The 14,230-nt window shown below is 39.5% G+C and overlaps 1 protein-coding gene across 1 annotated transcript in view; it reads right to left on the reverse strand.

Annotated features, from left to right (window-relative positions):
• Positions 1 to 1,708: 1,708 nt before the first annotated feature.
• COL1A1 (collagen type I alpha 1 chain) overlaps positions 1,709 to 14,230 on the reverse strand; it is a 40,037-nt gene continuing 27,515 nt past the window's right edge. Inside the window, exons 38-51 of the mRNA XM_007424846.4 lie at positions 13,718 to 13,771; positions 12,294 to 12,455; positions 11,190 to 11,297; positions 9,294 to 9,401; positions 8,583 to 8,636; positions 8,323 to 8,430; positions 7,814 to 7,867; positions 7,413 to 7,520; positions 6,224 to 6,277; positions 5,725 to 5,832; positions 5,343 to 5,625; positions 3,187 to 3,377; positions 2,845 to 3,087; positions 1,709 to 2,044 (exon numbers count right to left, since the gene is read on the reverse strand). Of these exons, the coding sequence (XP_007424908.1) occupies positions 1,898 to 2,044; positions 2,845 to 3,087; positions 3,187 to 3,377; positions 5,343 to 5,625; positions 5,725 to 5,832; positions 6,224 to 6,277; positions 7,413 to 7,520; positions 7,814 to 7,867; positions 8,323 to 8,430; positions 8,583 to 8,636; positions 9,294 to 9,401; positions 11,190 to 11,297; positions 12,294 to 12,455; positions 13,718 to 13,771 (1,782 nt within the window). The 3' untranslated portion in view covers positions 1,709 to 1,897. The remainder of the gene's footprint in view (positions 2,045 to 2,844; positions 3,088 to 3,186; positions 3,378 to 5,342; positions 5,626 to 5,724; positions 5,833 to 6,223; positions 6,278 to 7,412; positions 7,521 to 7,813; positions 7,868 to 8,322; positions 8,431 to 8,582; positions 8,637 to 9,293; positions 9,402 to 11,189; positions 11,298 to 12,293; positions 12,456 to 13,717; positions 13,772 to 14,230) is intronic.

Consider the following 14,230-nt stretch of genomic DNA (forward strand, 5'->3'; position numbering starts at 1 on the left):
CATTTCCAAAGTGTGTAGAAACTATGGTCCCAATCCCCACCACCAGCCAGCACCCCAACCATCTCCTGGCCTTGCATGACAGAAAAGTCTGAAGAACAACTGGTGTATTTGGATCATTTCACATGCTTTATTTCAGCAGTCAAAATAATTAAAAACATCTCAAATTATTATACATATACAAAATAGGTACAGAATCTTCGGTCGCTCATACTCCCTAGAACATCTGCCTCTTGTTAAAGAGAAGAATGGATTTGCTTGAACTTGAACCCACAGGAAAAAAAGAAGAGTTAAGGTGACCAGAGGTTAAGGAACAAAGAAGAGGTAGAAGAAAGGGAAAAAGATATATATTTTTAGCAATGAGTGAGGACCATTGGAGAGCAAGAAAGACTCAGCACAAGAATTTGCTTGCAGGATGAAAAAAAGATGGAAAAGAAGGGGGGGGGGAAGGAAGAGGGATGGTGGTGGAGAGGACCTGGATGAATGGGAAAAAAGGCAAGCCAAAAGGGAATCCACCTGCTTTACAAGAGAACGACAGAAGCTGTTCAGACCTTGATCCCTTGTAGCAATGTTTGATTTTTTTTTTTTGTCATCCTGGATTTCTTTGCTTGTTAAAAAAATTAGCACCTTTTGAAAATTCACAAGTATCGTTAGGCAGCAAGACATTAGTTTTACTTTTTCCCCTTCTAATACTTTCATTTCTATAGCACCCAACGGCCGCTCTTAGCAACAGAATTTGCTTGGAGCAAGATTTGTTATAGTTTCACCACTTCAAAATGAATTCCATGGGACCTGAACATTATTAACAAAGCAGACTAAAAGAATAAAATAAAATAAAATAACAGAGTTAGCACCTTTAGCTAAACTTGGAACCCTGCCTTGTTCCCTGCTCCCCTACAACCTGGTGCTGGCATTGAAAAAACTCCAAAACTACCCCAAAGAACTTGGAAATCACAATTGTGAGGTAGCTGTCCATACAACAATAATATACATTTAACATTACATTTTCTCTGCTTTCTGTATTGGCCATTTATTTTTCTTCACTTGTTCACCGACAACATATTTGTAACTCTTAAACCTATTTTACCCTACCTGTTCTGCTTTTTAAAAAATAACCTCCAACCTTTTTCACAGGCACACCAGGCATTATTTGCTGTTAACACTTGTCCAAATTGGTATTTGTTTTGAAAACCACTCACTGCCACACCTATATTTAAGGATAATCAAATTCCTTTCTATTGCCGACTGAACAAAACAGGAAAAAATGTACAATTAAAATGGCTGAAAGAATCATCTTTTCTGTGGTATTGCTCTGTATAAAAACAAATAAAAATGTAAAATTGCCAGCAGAGAAAGATGGCCTATAGGGAAATTTTGGGGTCTTTTTTTCACCTCCAGGTTAAAGGGTGAATTTGTAATAATTAGGAGGGTGTGATGAGCAGGCTGTAGTGCTAGTTTAGCATTGCTTGCTTGTTGCTTTGGAAACAACAGATTTTTTTTTCCAAGCGTTGTTCTTAATATTCAGGTGTTCCTTAGTTTGTGCTGATTTTTATCATTTTGTATGGTATCTATATATATATTTATTTGGAATGTGCAAATAGTGATCCCAAGATATTACATGATTTTAAAAATGAAGAAGGTAAAATCAAACCATTCTGTCTTCGGGGATTTTAATTAAAAAAAAGTCAAGCAAGTGGATGCACTTCCTTAATTATTTTTCAAAAGTCATTTATTTTTATTTTTTTGGTTTAATGCTTTTTTTGTTTTTTTTTTAACGGAAACGAAAATAGTTTTAGAGATGATGGATAGAAAAAGACACAAATTCAAGTCCATGTGAAATTTCCTTCTTTTTTGGCTGTTTTTTATTTTATTTTTTAAACTGTCAGGTTTCCTTTGGGGTTTACAAGTAGCAGACTGGTCCAAGGTCAAAGCCGAATTCCTGGTCTGGAGCACCAACGTCCATGGGAGCCACATCAATGATGGGCAACCGGGAAGTTTTTGTTGTCTTGTATTCGATGACTGTCTTTCCCCAAGTGTTGGTGTGACTCTGTAAAGGAAATGAAAATGGGAGGAAATTACAAATGCTGTATATGTTTTCTCAGGTTTCTTGGTATAAGAAAAATGATAGTAATCGAGGCATACGTCAGTGATCTGTGTTCTTTAATACTGATTCCCCATTCCTGGGCCTTAAAACAACTGGTGCTTTGAAAATCATATCTCTTAAATCTGCATGAATGGTCAGGGGAATCATCCAGCCTTCTCATCTTGCTCTGTTCCTTAACTTTCAAGTGCATAGCAGCTCTCAGCCCTAAGAATCTTGGTCAAGACTTAGCTATTAGTGTGGACGTTTTGCTGCTCTGCAGAGATCTAAATGAAGGAGGTATCTTGAAAATTGGAAGCCTCAGTTACATGAGATTATGTTCCTCAACCTGAACCCAACACTGGAAGCTAGTAGAAAGTTAACAGGTGCTACTACTATATCAAGGAACAGGCCACTTGGCTGCAGAACAGGATCTCTTAATGGTTCATAGGGCTCTAACACTCAATGGGATTCTTTTTCCTTCTTGTACATTTTATTGTATTCAGGTGTTCCTTCCAGTCTTTGACTTGGTTGTTACATATTTGCTGCCTTTTAAATCTAAGGTCTTCTTGGGTATTAATCCCAGATCCAGAGCATGGCAAAAGCTTTAGTAACTTGATGCAGAGAAACAAAATTGCCCCCCGACCACATACCGTAATATAACACTATAATGCATACAAGTATTTCTGTCTAAGTCTAGGACAATTTTTAAAAAGCAGGTGTTTTGCTGCAAGCCTGCTGCCCATCTAAAGGGCTGGAAGACTCACCGTGCAGCCATCCTCACTGGCTCCATAGGTGAAGCGGCTGTTGCCCTCTGATCTGATCTCAACATCGTTAGAACCTTGGAGGAGCAGAGACTTCTTCAGGTTTCCGGTCTTTTGGTCCATGTAAGCTACACTGTTCTTGCAGTGGTAGGTGATGTTCTGGGAAGCCTCAGTGGACATCAGGCGCAAGAAGGTCAGTTGGATGGCAACATCAGCGGGGTTGCATCCCTCACCACCATATTCAAACTACCAAGAGAAAAAGTAAAGTAGTATTTGCCTCATCTCCTGTAGAAATCCCTCTGTAACATCCAGAAACAACTTGTTGCTTAATCTTTCCTGCCTTACCTGGAAGCCACCTTCCATACTCTCTCCAAACCAGACGTGTTTCTTCTCCTGGGGGTTCTTGCTGATGTACCAGTTCTTCCGAGGAATAGTGGCTTGAGTTGGGTAGACACAACTCTGTCCAGTCTCCATATTACAGAAGACTTTGATGGCATCAAGATTGCAGCCTTGGTTGGGGTCAATCCAATACATGCCTATTTATGAGAAAAAAATAAAAAAAATCTTTCTGGTGAGGATTCATGGTGAACTAGATGTCCCTGAAGGAGTGGGGATGGCACTGAGTTGGAGACTGACGGCCAGACGGTGAATTCTGGCTCATGAACTCTCTCCAGAAAAAGGAGCGATTGTGAGATTGCCCACATTTATTCCAGACAGCTGCTTCTTGTGGGCAGACTGGAGGAACTGAGGTATTTGTGGTTGGCTTGTGAGTTGAGCGGCTGGGAATCAAGGGATTTCAATCAAGCTCACGGCCGTAATGTAGCCTATATGAACATAAGGTTCGCCAAGCTTCATTCCTTAAACACTTTTGGAAATTGCTTTTTAAATGCTATTTAGCCATTAGAAACATTCACAATGGCAGGTTTTAGAGCACCGGGTGAGTCTCCTTCAATCCTTAGCAAAAGAAGCTTTAAATACAGGTTTAAGGATTAAAAAAAAAAATCTTTTGGAATAAACAGTAAAAGGGTGATTAGAACATTGATTTTGGAAAGTTACAAATGAACTAAGGGTCCAGATGGATTTGAAATACAAATTTGAAATTAATTATAAGAATCCTTCCTGTGGGAAAATGCTGTTGTTTTGAATTCTTAAAAAAAATGATAGGGTGGGACTTTGAAGGTTAGACACTAGAAGGAATCAGAAGGAAATAAAGATTACAATTAAAGGAGAAGAATACTTAAATTTGGCTCACTAATACAGAATGGAACAAAATACTTTAACACTGGACATATTGAAGGATATTTGTGAACAATGAATCCAAAAGTTAATTTTAAAAATGCTTGCCATTATAGATAGCTTGTGTTTAAAAGATGTTATGGAAAGAAACAAGTTTTACCAGACAAGATTGAGACTGATTTGAAAGTGGATTTAAAAATGACAGGCTACAAGAATTATATTGAAAAAGATGCTACACTGGATATACACATGAAACAGGCTGATATTTTATTTAATTAAATAATAATTTAATTATTTTATTTAATAATTAAAAGGGATATACAAATAACAAACCAAGAGAGTGACCTGGATAACTTTCCTATACTGGATTTACAAAAGAGTCTTATTAAAGTTTTGAAGGATTTTGTGGGAAGGGACAAAGAAAAAATGAAAAGAAATCAAGTTTTAGGACAGTATTTGTAGGAATTAAAGATCAAGATTGTTAAAAGTAAAAGGAAGGAACATAATGTTGGTTTATTTGATCAAGGTTAAAATAGATATGTTGTTATCTCTGGTAACCCTCAATGGACTTTTGCTGACTAGGACTGAACGACGAGGCTTTAAGGATTTGTTTACAGATTAAACACTCTCAAAAACTGTCTAAGTAGCCTCTCCAAGCTCCTAAAAATATATGCAACATTTGATGCAGGGGGTGGGGGGAAATATGTTTGTATGAAAATGATGCATGAAAATATACATGTATGAAAATAATGGGTCTAAGGGGTATAGGCAAGGGCATGACCATGTGTAATAAAAGATAGATCCATCATTTTCAGGCTTACCAATCAACAGAAGAAAGAACGCTCTAACTTAAGTTACTTCTCTTTTAAGAGTTGGAACAGGCAAGAAATAGATAAGAATTGATAATTCTTTGTAACTCTCTTGGAAAACAAAACTCACTAAAACAAATGCAGACCATACTCTGCAGAAAGAAAATCTTAATAGAATTAATATTTCTGTGTAACTCCTGAATATTCTGCTCTAGTCCTAATTTATTTAAAATTAATAATGATTTATTAGGAATAATAATTTATTCCTGGTCCCTGCTGAATTAATAACTGTGTTGTGAATAACTAGTCATGAAAGCATGCCAGAAGAAAAGATCAACAATGCAAGAAGAAAGAAAAGCCGTTCTGGCAGCACAACACAACGTATTCAGACACAAGGATAATTCATAGCAGTAAATACCACTCTAGAAGCTCAGATTTGACTTTTCCTGCACTTACCACTCTTCCAGTCTCCATGGCACATCTTCAGGTCACGGCAAGTACGGGCTGGATTCTTACGGGTTCCTTCAGGGCTACGGATGTTCTCAATCTGGAGAGACAGGCTCTTGAGGGTAGTGTCAACTTCCAGGTCACGGTCACGCATTACATTAGCATCATCAGCTCTGTAGTAGCGGCCACCATCATGAGCTTTCTCCTGAGGAGGCTGGGGCAGGAAGCTGAAGTCAAAGCCACCGCTAGGTGGGCCTGGGGGACCAGGTGGACCAGGAGGTCCAGGAGGACCCTGCAGAAGGAATATGAGAAGAATAAGAATTAAAGATAAAGATCTCTTCAACTCATTGTAGGTCAGTTATGATATTTTGAGAATCAAATGGATACATACAGCAGGGCCAACATCACCAGTACGACCACGGGGTCCAGGTGGGCCAATGGGACCAGGAAGACCATTCAGACCATCTTTGCCAGGGGAACCAGAAGATCCAGGGGGACCCTATCAAGAAGAGAAAAATACATTATTAGTGAGCTTTTGGCATAAGATGGAAAAGCACAAAAGCTAAAATAATAGCACATCAAATTCCAGCTTGACACATCCATGTCTCATTTTATAACAAGTTGCATCTCTTTTCTTCTGAAATAATACTTGTTTGTTTGCTGAGAACTAGAATCCTGTTCAACGTAGAAATACATTTCTGACATTTGTCTGAACAGAATTACAGCCTCATTTCCTCAAATGGCTATACTAGAGTTTCCCCATCTTGCAATAATTCATTCTTTCCTTGATGAGATTCAAGAGACTTCAAGTTATTCTCAGAGTTCCCTTATTCATCCTGGACTGTTATAACATACCAAATAATGTTACAGAATAAAATAATTATACTTACTCTTGGACCAGCAGGGCCAGAAGCACCAGAGGGACCTTGCTCACCAGGAGAACCCTATACAAGAAAAGAAAATGTCAATTGCCAAGTCATCTAGGTAGACATCTGGGAATCCTAGTACAAGGATAAGTGAGAAAGCTGAAGTCCTGACTTTAACAGCGGCCTAAAAATCAGTGAAGTGTACCTGATAATGTTTAATATGGAATGTTGGGCTTCTTAAAGGCCCACGGTATCTCTCATGGTCTAGCAAATGTTGAGATTACACAGCTTCTCTCACAGGGAATCAATACATACGCAGTATATATGGATGTATATACATATCTATTTGCCCATTTATCTCTATACAGTCTTTGTGGTCACCTAAATAAAAGTTTGAATATGCCACACTATAGAGGAATACTTTTCTGTATGAAGGGAAATCATATTAACCAAATGTTTAAGTTTTTGAAAGTCTGTAGTTCTCTGCCAATTGGGTGGCCCCAAACTTGCTTCTTCTGTTGATCAGAAAATACAATATGCAAGAAGTTTTGAGGCTCACTACACTATATTGGTCTCAGAAACAGTTCTAATTGTTTTGATTTCAAATTGATAAAGAAGAAGAAACAAGAATAGTTGGTGAGGGCTCTGGTATCATTCCAAACCTGATGTCCTTATAGGACAGCTTGTAGAAGTAATTTTTATCAAAATGATTTTAAAAGGCAGCATTTCCTTAAAGAATCAAATTGTAATATGCAGCTTACTTGAGAACTCACTTCAAAAGCAGAAAAATGTACAGCCCTTTCCTGTTGTCTGTACTCAGAAGCACATCATTTTGAACATTAGAGGCTCTATTTAATCATTTTCTACAAAACTACAGAACTGAGCTAAACTCAATAAGATTTTGGCCTCTTCAGGAAAATTCTTTGAATTGGCATACCCTTTTCTAAACCGTGAGCACAAACAAATACAAAATCTGTGATTTTTTTTTGAGTCTACATCATAATAAATTACTCATGAATTCAGAACTGAAATTTTAAACAATGGGATTGACACGGACATTGAATGGCGTGGACTAACATAGAACTTGCTCATATCCCCATTATATACAACACCTCCCCCTTTTTTTAACTAACTAAAACTTGAAAAGAAGATGATATAAACATAGAGTTGAATCTTGTTCTTGGTCAAAAACTAAAGAATTACAGATACTTACAGGGGGACCAGGGGGGCCCTGAAGGCCAGAGAATCCTCTGTGACCCTTCATGCCTCTTTCACCTTGTTCACCAGCCTCACCCTTGTCACCACGAGCACCTTGTGCGCCCTGGAAATGGACCATAAGAAAGCTTGAAAAATTAGTTTTTAACAAACAAAATAAAACATATTGATGGCATTTTTGTGTAGACATTTTGGCTACTGAAAGTATTTGTTGCTATCTTATTAGCATAAGGCAAAGATAGCAGATATGTGGACAATAGCAAATTCAACTACATTCATTAAGTGCTGTGCAATGGCAGGACTCTGGAAAAAAATCTAACATAATAATCATAGTACTCTTCAAATTATGTAGTTGTTTTTTTTTTAAAGAAAAAGAAATATTTTAAAACTCCAACTTACAGCAGGACCACGAGCACCAGCAGGACCAGCGGGGCCAGCAGGGCCAGCAGGACCCTAGAGAAGAGAAGAGGAGAAAATGTTCGTATCATTAGTTAAAAATCTCCACTTGCCATTCATTTCCTTGGGAAATCAGTCATTCTTTGGGAGTGTTTCTTTGTGATTATAGGACGAGCAAGAAGAATTCTGGAACATGCATTATATTTGAACTTTACCAGGAGCAAATCTTTTTGTTTTAATGAGACAGTGGCTTCAATTTCTCTTTTGCTTTCATAGCTATGAATCTAACTGGACATTTAGAGAAGAATCAATAACATTTTGTCAGCAAGAGAAGTAAGCTTGACCTTTGGAACATGAAAATCAATTGGAAATCAATTGTTTGGGATTATTGTTCTCTTGCACATATGGAAGCACAAAGCTTGGAACAGGAAGGAATGACTTGGGCATTTGGAAAAAGGTTTCTTTTGCTACATTTAAAACATGGCATAAGAATGAAAAAAAGTGCTACTTACAGTCTCACCACGATCTCCACTCTTGCCAGCAGGACCAACAGGGCCAGGGGCACCAGGGGCACCAGGAGCACCAGGAGCACCAGCTGGGCCAGCTTCACCACGATCACCCTATTTGGGAAAGGCAAAGGGAGACAAGAGGATCAAAACTCAGAATCAGTGTGAAGTCAGTCTTTTTCAAAATAATTTGAATATGATTATCTTGTAGCATTAGCCAGTTCTTGATACTTGATATGTGTTTCATGCAAATACCTATAACTCACCTTGGGACCAGCAGCACCATCACGTCCAGGAGCACCTTCGGCACCAGGAGAACCCTATGAACCAACAAACGAGGAAGACGGATTAAGAAAGATGGCAAGATCATGGAAAGTCAGAACTTGAACTTGAGCACAATAGAGGATTTAGAATCCTACCCTAAGCAAAGAATCCCAGGATCTCCAATGAAGTATTTAATTCAAATCGTACCAATTTGCTTAATTAGAATGCATGAATGTATGAAATGGCTCTATCCCAACTCAAACCTTAGGATACTTTTATTGACAGCATCCCTTCAAGGTCTCCAACAGAAGTCTTTTGAACAGGAGTTTTGAATGCTAAAAACTGAATTCAAGACCTGCGTATATCTAATCACTTAATCGTCTTTTCCTGACGCTGCCTTGTTCTGAATCAAACCATTGGCCCATTTAGCCTCCACCTGTCTGATATTTTAAAGCTCTCTACGGTCTCAGATACAGATCATTCATGAATTTCCTACCACTCTTTTAGCTAGAGAGATTAAGAATCGAACTGGGGACATCCTGCATGGCACTGAGCATATATTCTACTTCTAAAGGATGTCCCTTTCCCAAGCTACAGACTTCTAGTTTTGAAAGTAATGGTAGCAGGTTTGATGAGACTAAAGTTCCACAGAGGAATGAAAACGATGAGGAGAGTTAGAAGCATCAAACTCTCTTGGAAACATGAAGACGCACCTCACGTCCAGCTTCACCAGGGGGTCCAGCCAATCCAGGTGGTCCCATTGGGCCAGGAGGACCGCGTTCACCAGAGGCGCCAGATGGACCTTGTTTGCCAGGCTCACCCTGTGGACAGCAAACGAGAATGCAATGCTATGACTAACAAGAACTGCTGTTCCAAAGAGAGAAAGGAGGAAGCAAATCTATATAGATTATGAATGGTATTCTAGTGCTCTATATCTGGGAAAATACTGAGTAAAAGGATCTGTTCAGAATTCAAGGCATGAGATGCAGAGGGTGGATACGACATCTTGCTGCCCGAGATGGAATTGCAAACAGCGTTCTGTCTTGTTTGGATCAAAATGCATAGTCAGCCAGCCAACTTGATCATGGACCTTTCCTTTCTCTCTAGTATGTTAAATAGTTAAGCATTTGCTGCCCTTTCATGACATCCCAAATCTGATCAAATGTGATATATCAGTCGCACACTGCCTAATGGAACAGCCAGCTCTGGGGAAGTTGCTTGTCCTTCGACTTAATGCAAGGCAAGAATGCTCACTTTGCTCAAACCCTAAATCCAGCCACATTCATGACAGTAAGGAGAAAAAAAAAAGTACAATCAACACTGATTGGGAGATTTACAGTCAGGATTGTTGCAAGCAAATGTCTCCCAAATTAATTCCAGCTGTACTTTCTGCAGTTGAGCAGTTCTTTTATGTTACTCCAACTTATTCTTTAAAATGGAATTCCAGGCATTTGTGAAGTGTACTTCTCAGAAAAGACTGGCCTCTCAACAAGGAGCAAGGGCCTCAAAACACAGAGCATCTGTCAAATTAATGTTGAAGGCCTAGCAACATGGCTGAGATAAATACATGATTGGACGAACAGCCAGTCTGTGGGTTTGTAGTATGCTGGGTTTTGTTAGCAGCAACAGGTCTCTTATGAGAGAAAATGTTCTGAAATTTGAGAAGTCACTGAACTTGCAACCGGAGGGAAAGAAAAGACTGAGAATTTTGCAGTGCTCTGGACTTCATGGTCGAACAAGTAGGTATAGAGTTGTGATTGGTGAAAACACTGAATGATGTTTTGCCCTGTGTGAAATGCGTTTGGTCTAGTGGTGAAGGCACCAGGCTAGAAAACAGGTGGCGGTGAGTTCTACTCCCGCCTTAGGCATGAAAAACTGGCTGAGTGACTTTGGGCCAGTCACCCTCTCTCAGCCCAACTCACCTCACAGGGTGGTTGTTGTGGGGCAAATAGGAGGAGGAAGGAGTATTAGGTATGTTCGCCTCCTTGAGTTATTTATAAAAATAATAAAGGTGGGATAAAAAATCTAAAAAAAAAAAATTGCTCCGTCAGATATAAGGCTGTGCATATTTTTAGTGCCACCTCTGTGTCGAGAAAATCTCCCACTGGTAGAAAACAAAACTTATCTCTGCGGCAGTGCACACCAGCACTGTCACAAATGGGGAAACAAGCAAACCAGGCCCATCGCTATTGTGCATTGTGAGAATGTACAGAAATAAACAGCAGCAGCTGCATTAAAAAGAAAAAAAAACTTGCTTTGAGACTTCAGTTGCAATCCTAATCACTTGGGTATATCAATTGTGCTTTCCATGCAAATATGTTTAGCACAGCATTATAAAAGAAACAAAATCTAAACAAAAGGAACCCAGCACTGAGTTTTGCCATATTTATTTTTTTGGTCTGAAGAAAATTCCAATTAAATTTTTCTTTTGCCCCTACCCTTGGGTTTGCAGTCCTGTGTATGGGAGAACCCTCCTAGGTACCCCAGGTACTTCTTTAAGTACTCTGCTTCTTTCTTGGCAAAGTTTACTTCATAAATCTCAGGATGAAAATGAATCCGTACTATATTCCTGAAAGCTTCAGATTACTGAATTGAAGAGAAGTACTCACAGAGGGTCCAGGAAGTCCAGGGAAACCTCTCTCGCCTCTCTGTCCAGGAAGACCAACTACACCACGTTGTCCAGCAATACCTTGTGGGCCAGGAGTACCAGGTGCACCCTATAAAACAAAATAACCTAGATTTTAGAAACAAAGCACAGATCTAGTTGGACAAACAGATTTCTTTCTAATCAGTAGCACGCTATACCAGATTTCCCCGACTTGTTTTCTGCAATGTTTTACGGACTGTACTTCCTCTCACCTTCAGCTAACATGGCCATTGCGCGTCAGCTTAAGGAAGGTGATGGAACTAGACCTCAACAACTAAGTAGCAAAGCAGTGTGTTGTCCCTTCTATGACCCGGAGCAAGCTGGGATACAAGAATCTTGGAAGGCTTGCATGAAGGAGAAAACTAGGAGATGCCCTGATACTTTTTAACATTGCAAGTAATATCATTCTTTCCTAGTTTTTCCGATCCATGTCCTTCCTAAAAAGGAGTCCCCATCCTCTTGATGGCTAGATGTGAAATTCTCTGTACAAGAGAGACTCCTTTACTACTGAGATTTTACATATCTCATGCTTTTTATTCAAACCACTATAAGCAAACAAATACACTAGTAAATATAACTGTACAAAGGTGGGAAACTACTTCTTTTTTTTTTTAATGAATAACTAAAATGTAACTAAGTTGAATAACTCCTTCCGCTTGGGGGTCCCCAGTTGTGTGTACTTTGACTTGCAGAGTAGTCAGGTTAGCAGCAGGGCCATTGTTGAGATTTCTAGGACATCTCCACATCCAGGGGATGCCTAGGTTGGGGAAGCCTGATCCAGGGGATACGTAGTTTCTTATGAAAAGATGCCGTTTTTCACAGAAAAAGATGCAGAACTCTACAGATACTACCAATTGCCATGAAAATGGTCACAGGTGGTAGTTGCATGAAAAGGTGTGATATAACATTACCACCAGGAAGGGATACCTTTAAATATCAGTGTAAGCGAGATAAATTTGCTTTCAAAGAGTCATTGCTAGATGTAACAGGGAGACTTCCCAAGGAAGAGACATCCAGTTTGATTCAAACACTTCATTTAAAAGAAGTGAATTTTAGGTTTACTTACAGCAGGTCCGTCAGCACCAGGAGATCCCTTCTCACCAGAAGGTCCAGGTGGGCCAGCAGGTCCAGCTTCACCAGGGCGCCCAGCAGGTCCAGTCTCACCACGGGGTCCTTTGGCTCCTTCCTTTCCACTAGGGCCGGGTGGGCCGGGAAGACCAATGTTACCCTTTGGGAAAAGGAAGGTAACAGCATATCAGGAACTGCAACATCCAGCCAGAAGGCCAAGTTGTATGCAACACTATTTTTTTCATAACTCTTCGCTAAGGGAGCAGCCTTGCAAGGAGATGCAATTATGCTTCAGGTCAGACAGATCACTCTAGGTGAGCAAGATTTTCTCTCCCATTGGTTGATTTTTTTTTTAGCTGTATGTTTCTAAAGGCCAGCTCTAAGCAGAACTGATGAACCACATTCTGAACAAGATGTATTTTGAAAAAATCCAGTGGTTTCAATTGTCAGGCTTTGATCCAATAAAATTTAAGGACTGCATTTTGTATTTTCCTCTTAGAGATCTTAGCCTGCCTTCTCTAACTATAATTCCCAGAATTCCCTGGGAAATAAGGTATATCCCTCATATCAGTAGTATATATATGTCCAGAAAGGGGGACGAGGTGGCGCAGCGGCTTAATGACGCTGAAAGTTGCCGGCCAGAAATGGTCGACACTTCAGCGGTTTGAGTCCAGCCTTCGCGTTAGCAGGGTGAGCTCCTGTTTCCTCCCCAGTTCCTGTCAAGCCAACAGTTCGAAAATTCACGTGAGTAGATAAATGGGTACTTTCACTCCGGTGGGAGGAAAAATGCTGGTGGCACCTTGCAAAAAGGAGTGGGGAGCAGTTGCCAGTAAGCGCGAAAAAAAACCCCGCGTGCCCGAAAAGGGCGCGAAGCAACGGAAACCCCGCCTCCTGCACTCGCCAGCTGGGCTCTGCTCTAGGAAGGAGGCTCTGGCAAACCACTTCCAAAACACCTTGCCTTGAAAACTGCAAAAGGACTCGTCCAAGCAGTCACTGCAGAGTCGGTAACAACTGAGCACAAATTAATATATATATATATATATATATATATATATATATATATATATATCCAGACATACCTTTCCTGTCCATTCCTTGACATTATTGTGTATTTCTGAATTGAAATGTCCACAAAATGTCCATAACATTGAAGTAGGTAACTTGAATTCTGTTACTTTTTAATTTTTGTGCTGACCTTTTTCAGTCAGCAATTTATAAAAACTGGGTGCAAAGCTTATCCGTAATTAGAATATTTTAAAGCTTCCACTTCAGAATGAAACATTAGATTCCATACTCATTGAAATTAATAGATTTAAGTCTCAAAAAGTTGTCCCATTGATGTCTAACCCTAACCCTAACCCTTACCCTAACCCAATTTACTGCCAACAGTGCCAAGCTGTGTATTCATGTAAGGTTACTTACAGATGGGCCAGGGGGTCCAACTCTTCCAGAAGCTCCAGGGAATCCAGTAGCACCCTGTAAAAATAATTAAAGAAAGATTTCATTATTAAATTAAGTTAAAGGTTCAATTATTCGTTCCTACAAAAGAAGACTAACACAAGTTCATTATATATAAAGTTCCAGTAAGTTTTGCAATTGTTTAAAGGGGTTTGATCTTATTTTGAATCTGGCCTTGGTTAGGAAGCTCTCAAAATGTGAAAGCTGGCATGAAAAGCTGTCTCAGACCTTTTAGCACCTTGTCTGGATATACCACTGCTTCTCATCAACATGAAAATGCTTTTATTTCTGATGCAGTAAGTTTTTTTCTGAACTGCCAGCTAGGAATCCCAAATATATCAACCAAGTAGGAGTATATGATCTAGGCAATTTGCCATCAAGAAGTGTTAGTATCTGCTAGAATGTGTTGGTGACAGGATCTAGAATATACTTTCACTGTCATACATGGTTTTAGGCTGGCTAGTGAGACATTCTTAG

This window comes from Python bivittatus, unplaced genomic scaffold (assembly GCF_059951505.1).
Source record: "Python bivittatus isolate LINGU-HERP-01145 unplaced genomic scaffold, Pbiv_v1 ctg000410_np1212, whole genome shotgun sequence".
NCBI classification, from domain to species: Eukaryota; Metazoa; Chordata; class Lepidosauria; order Squamata; family Pythonidae; genus Python; species Python bivittatus.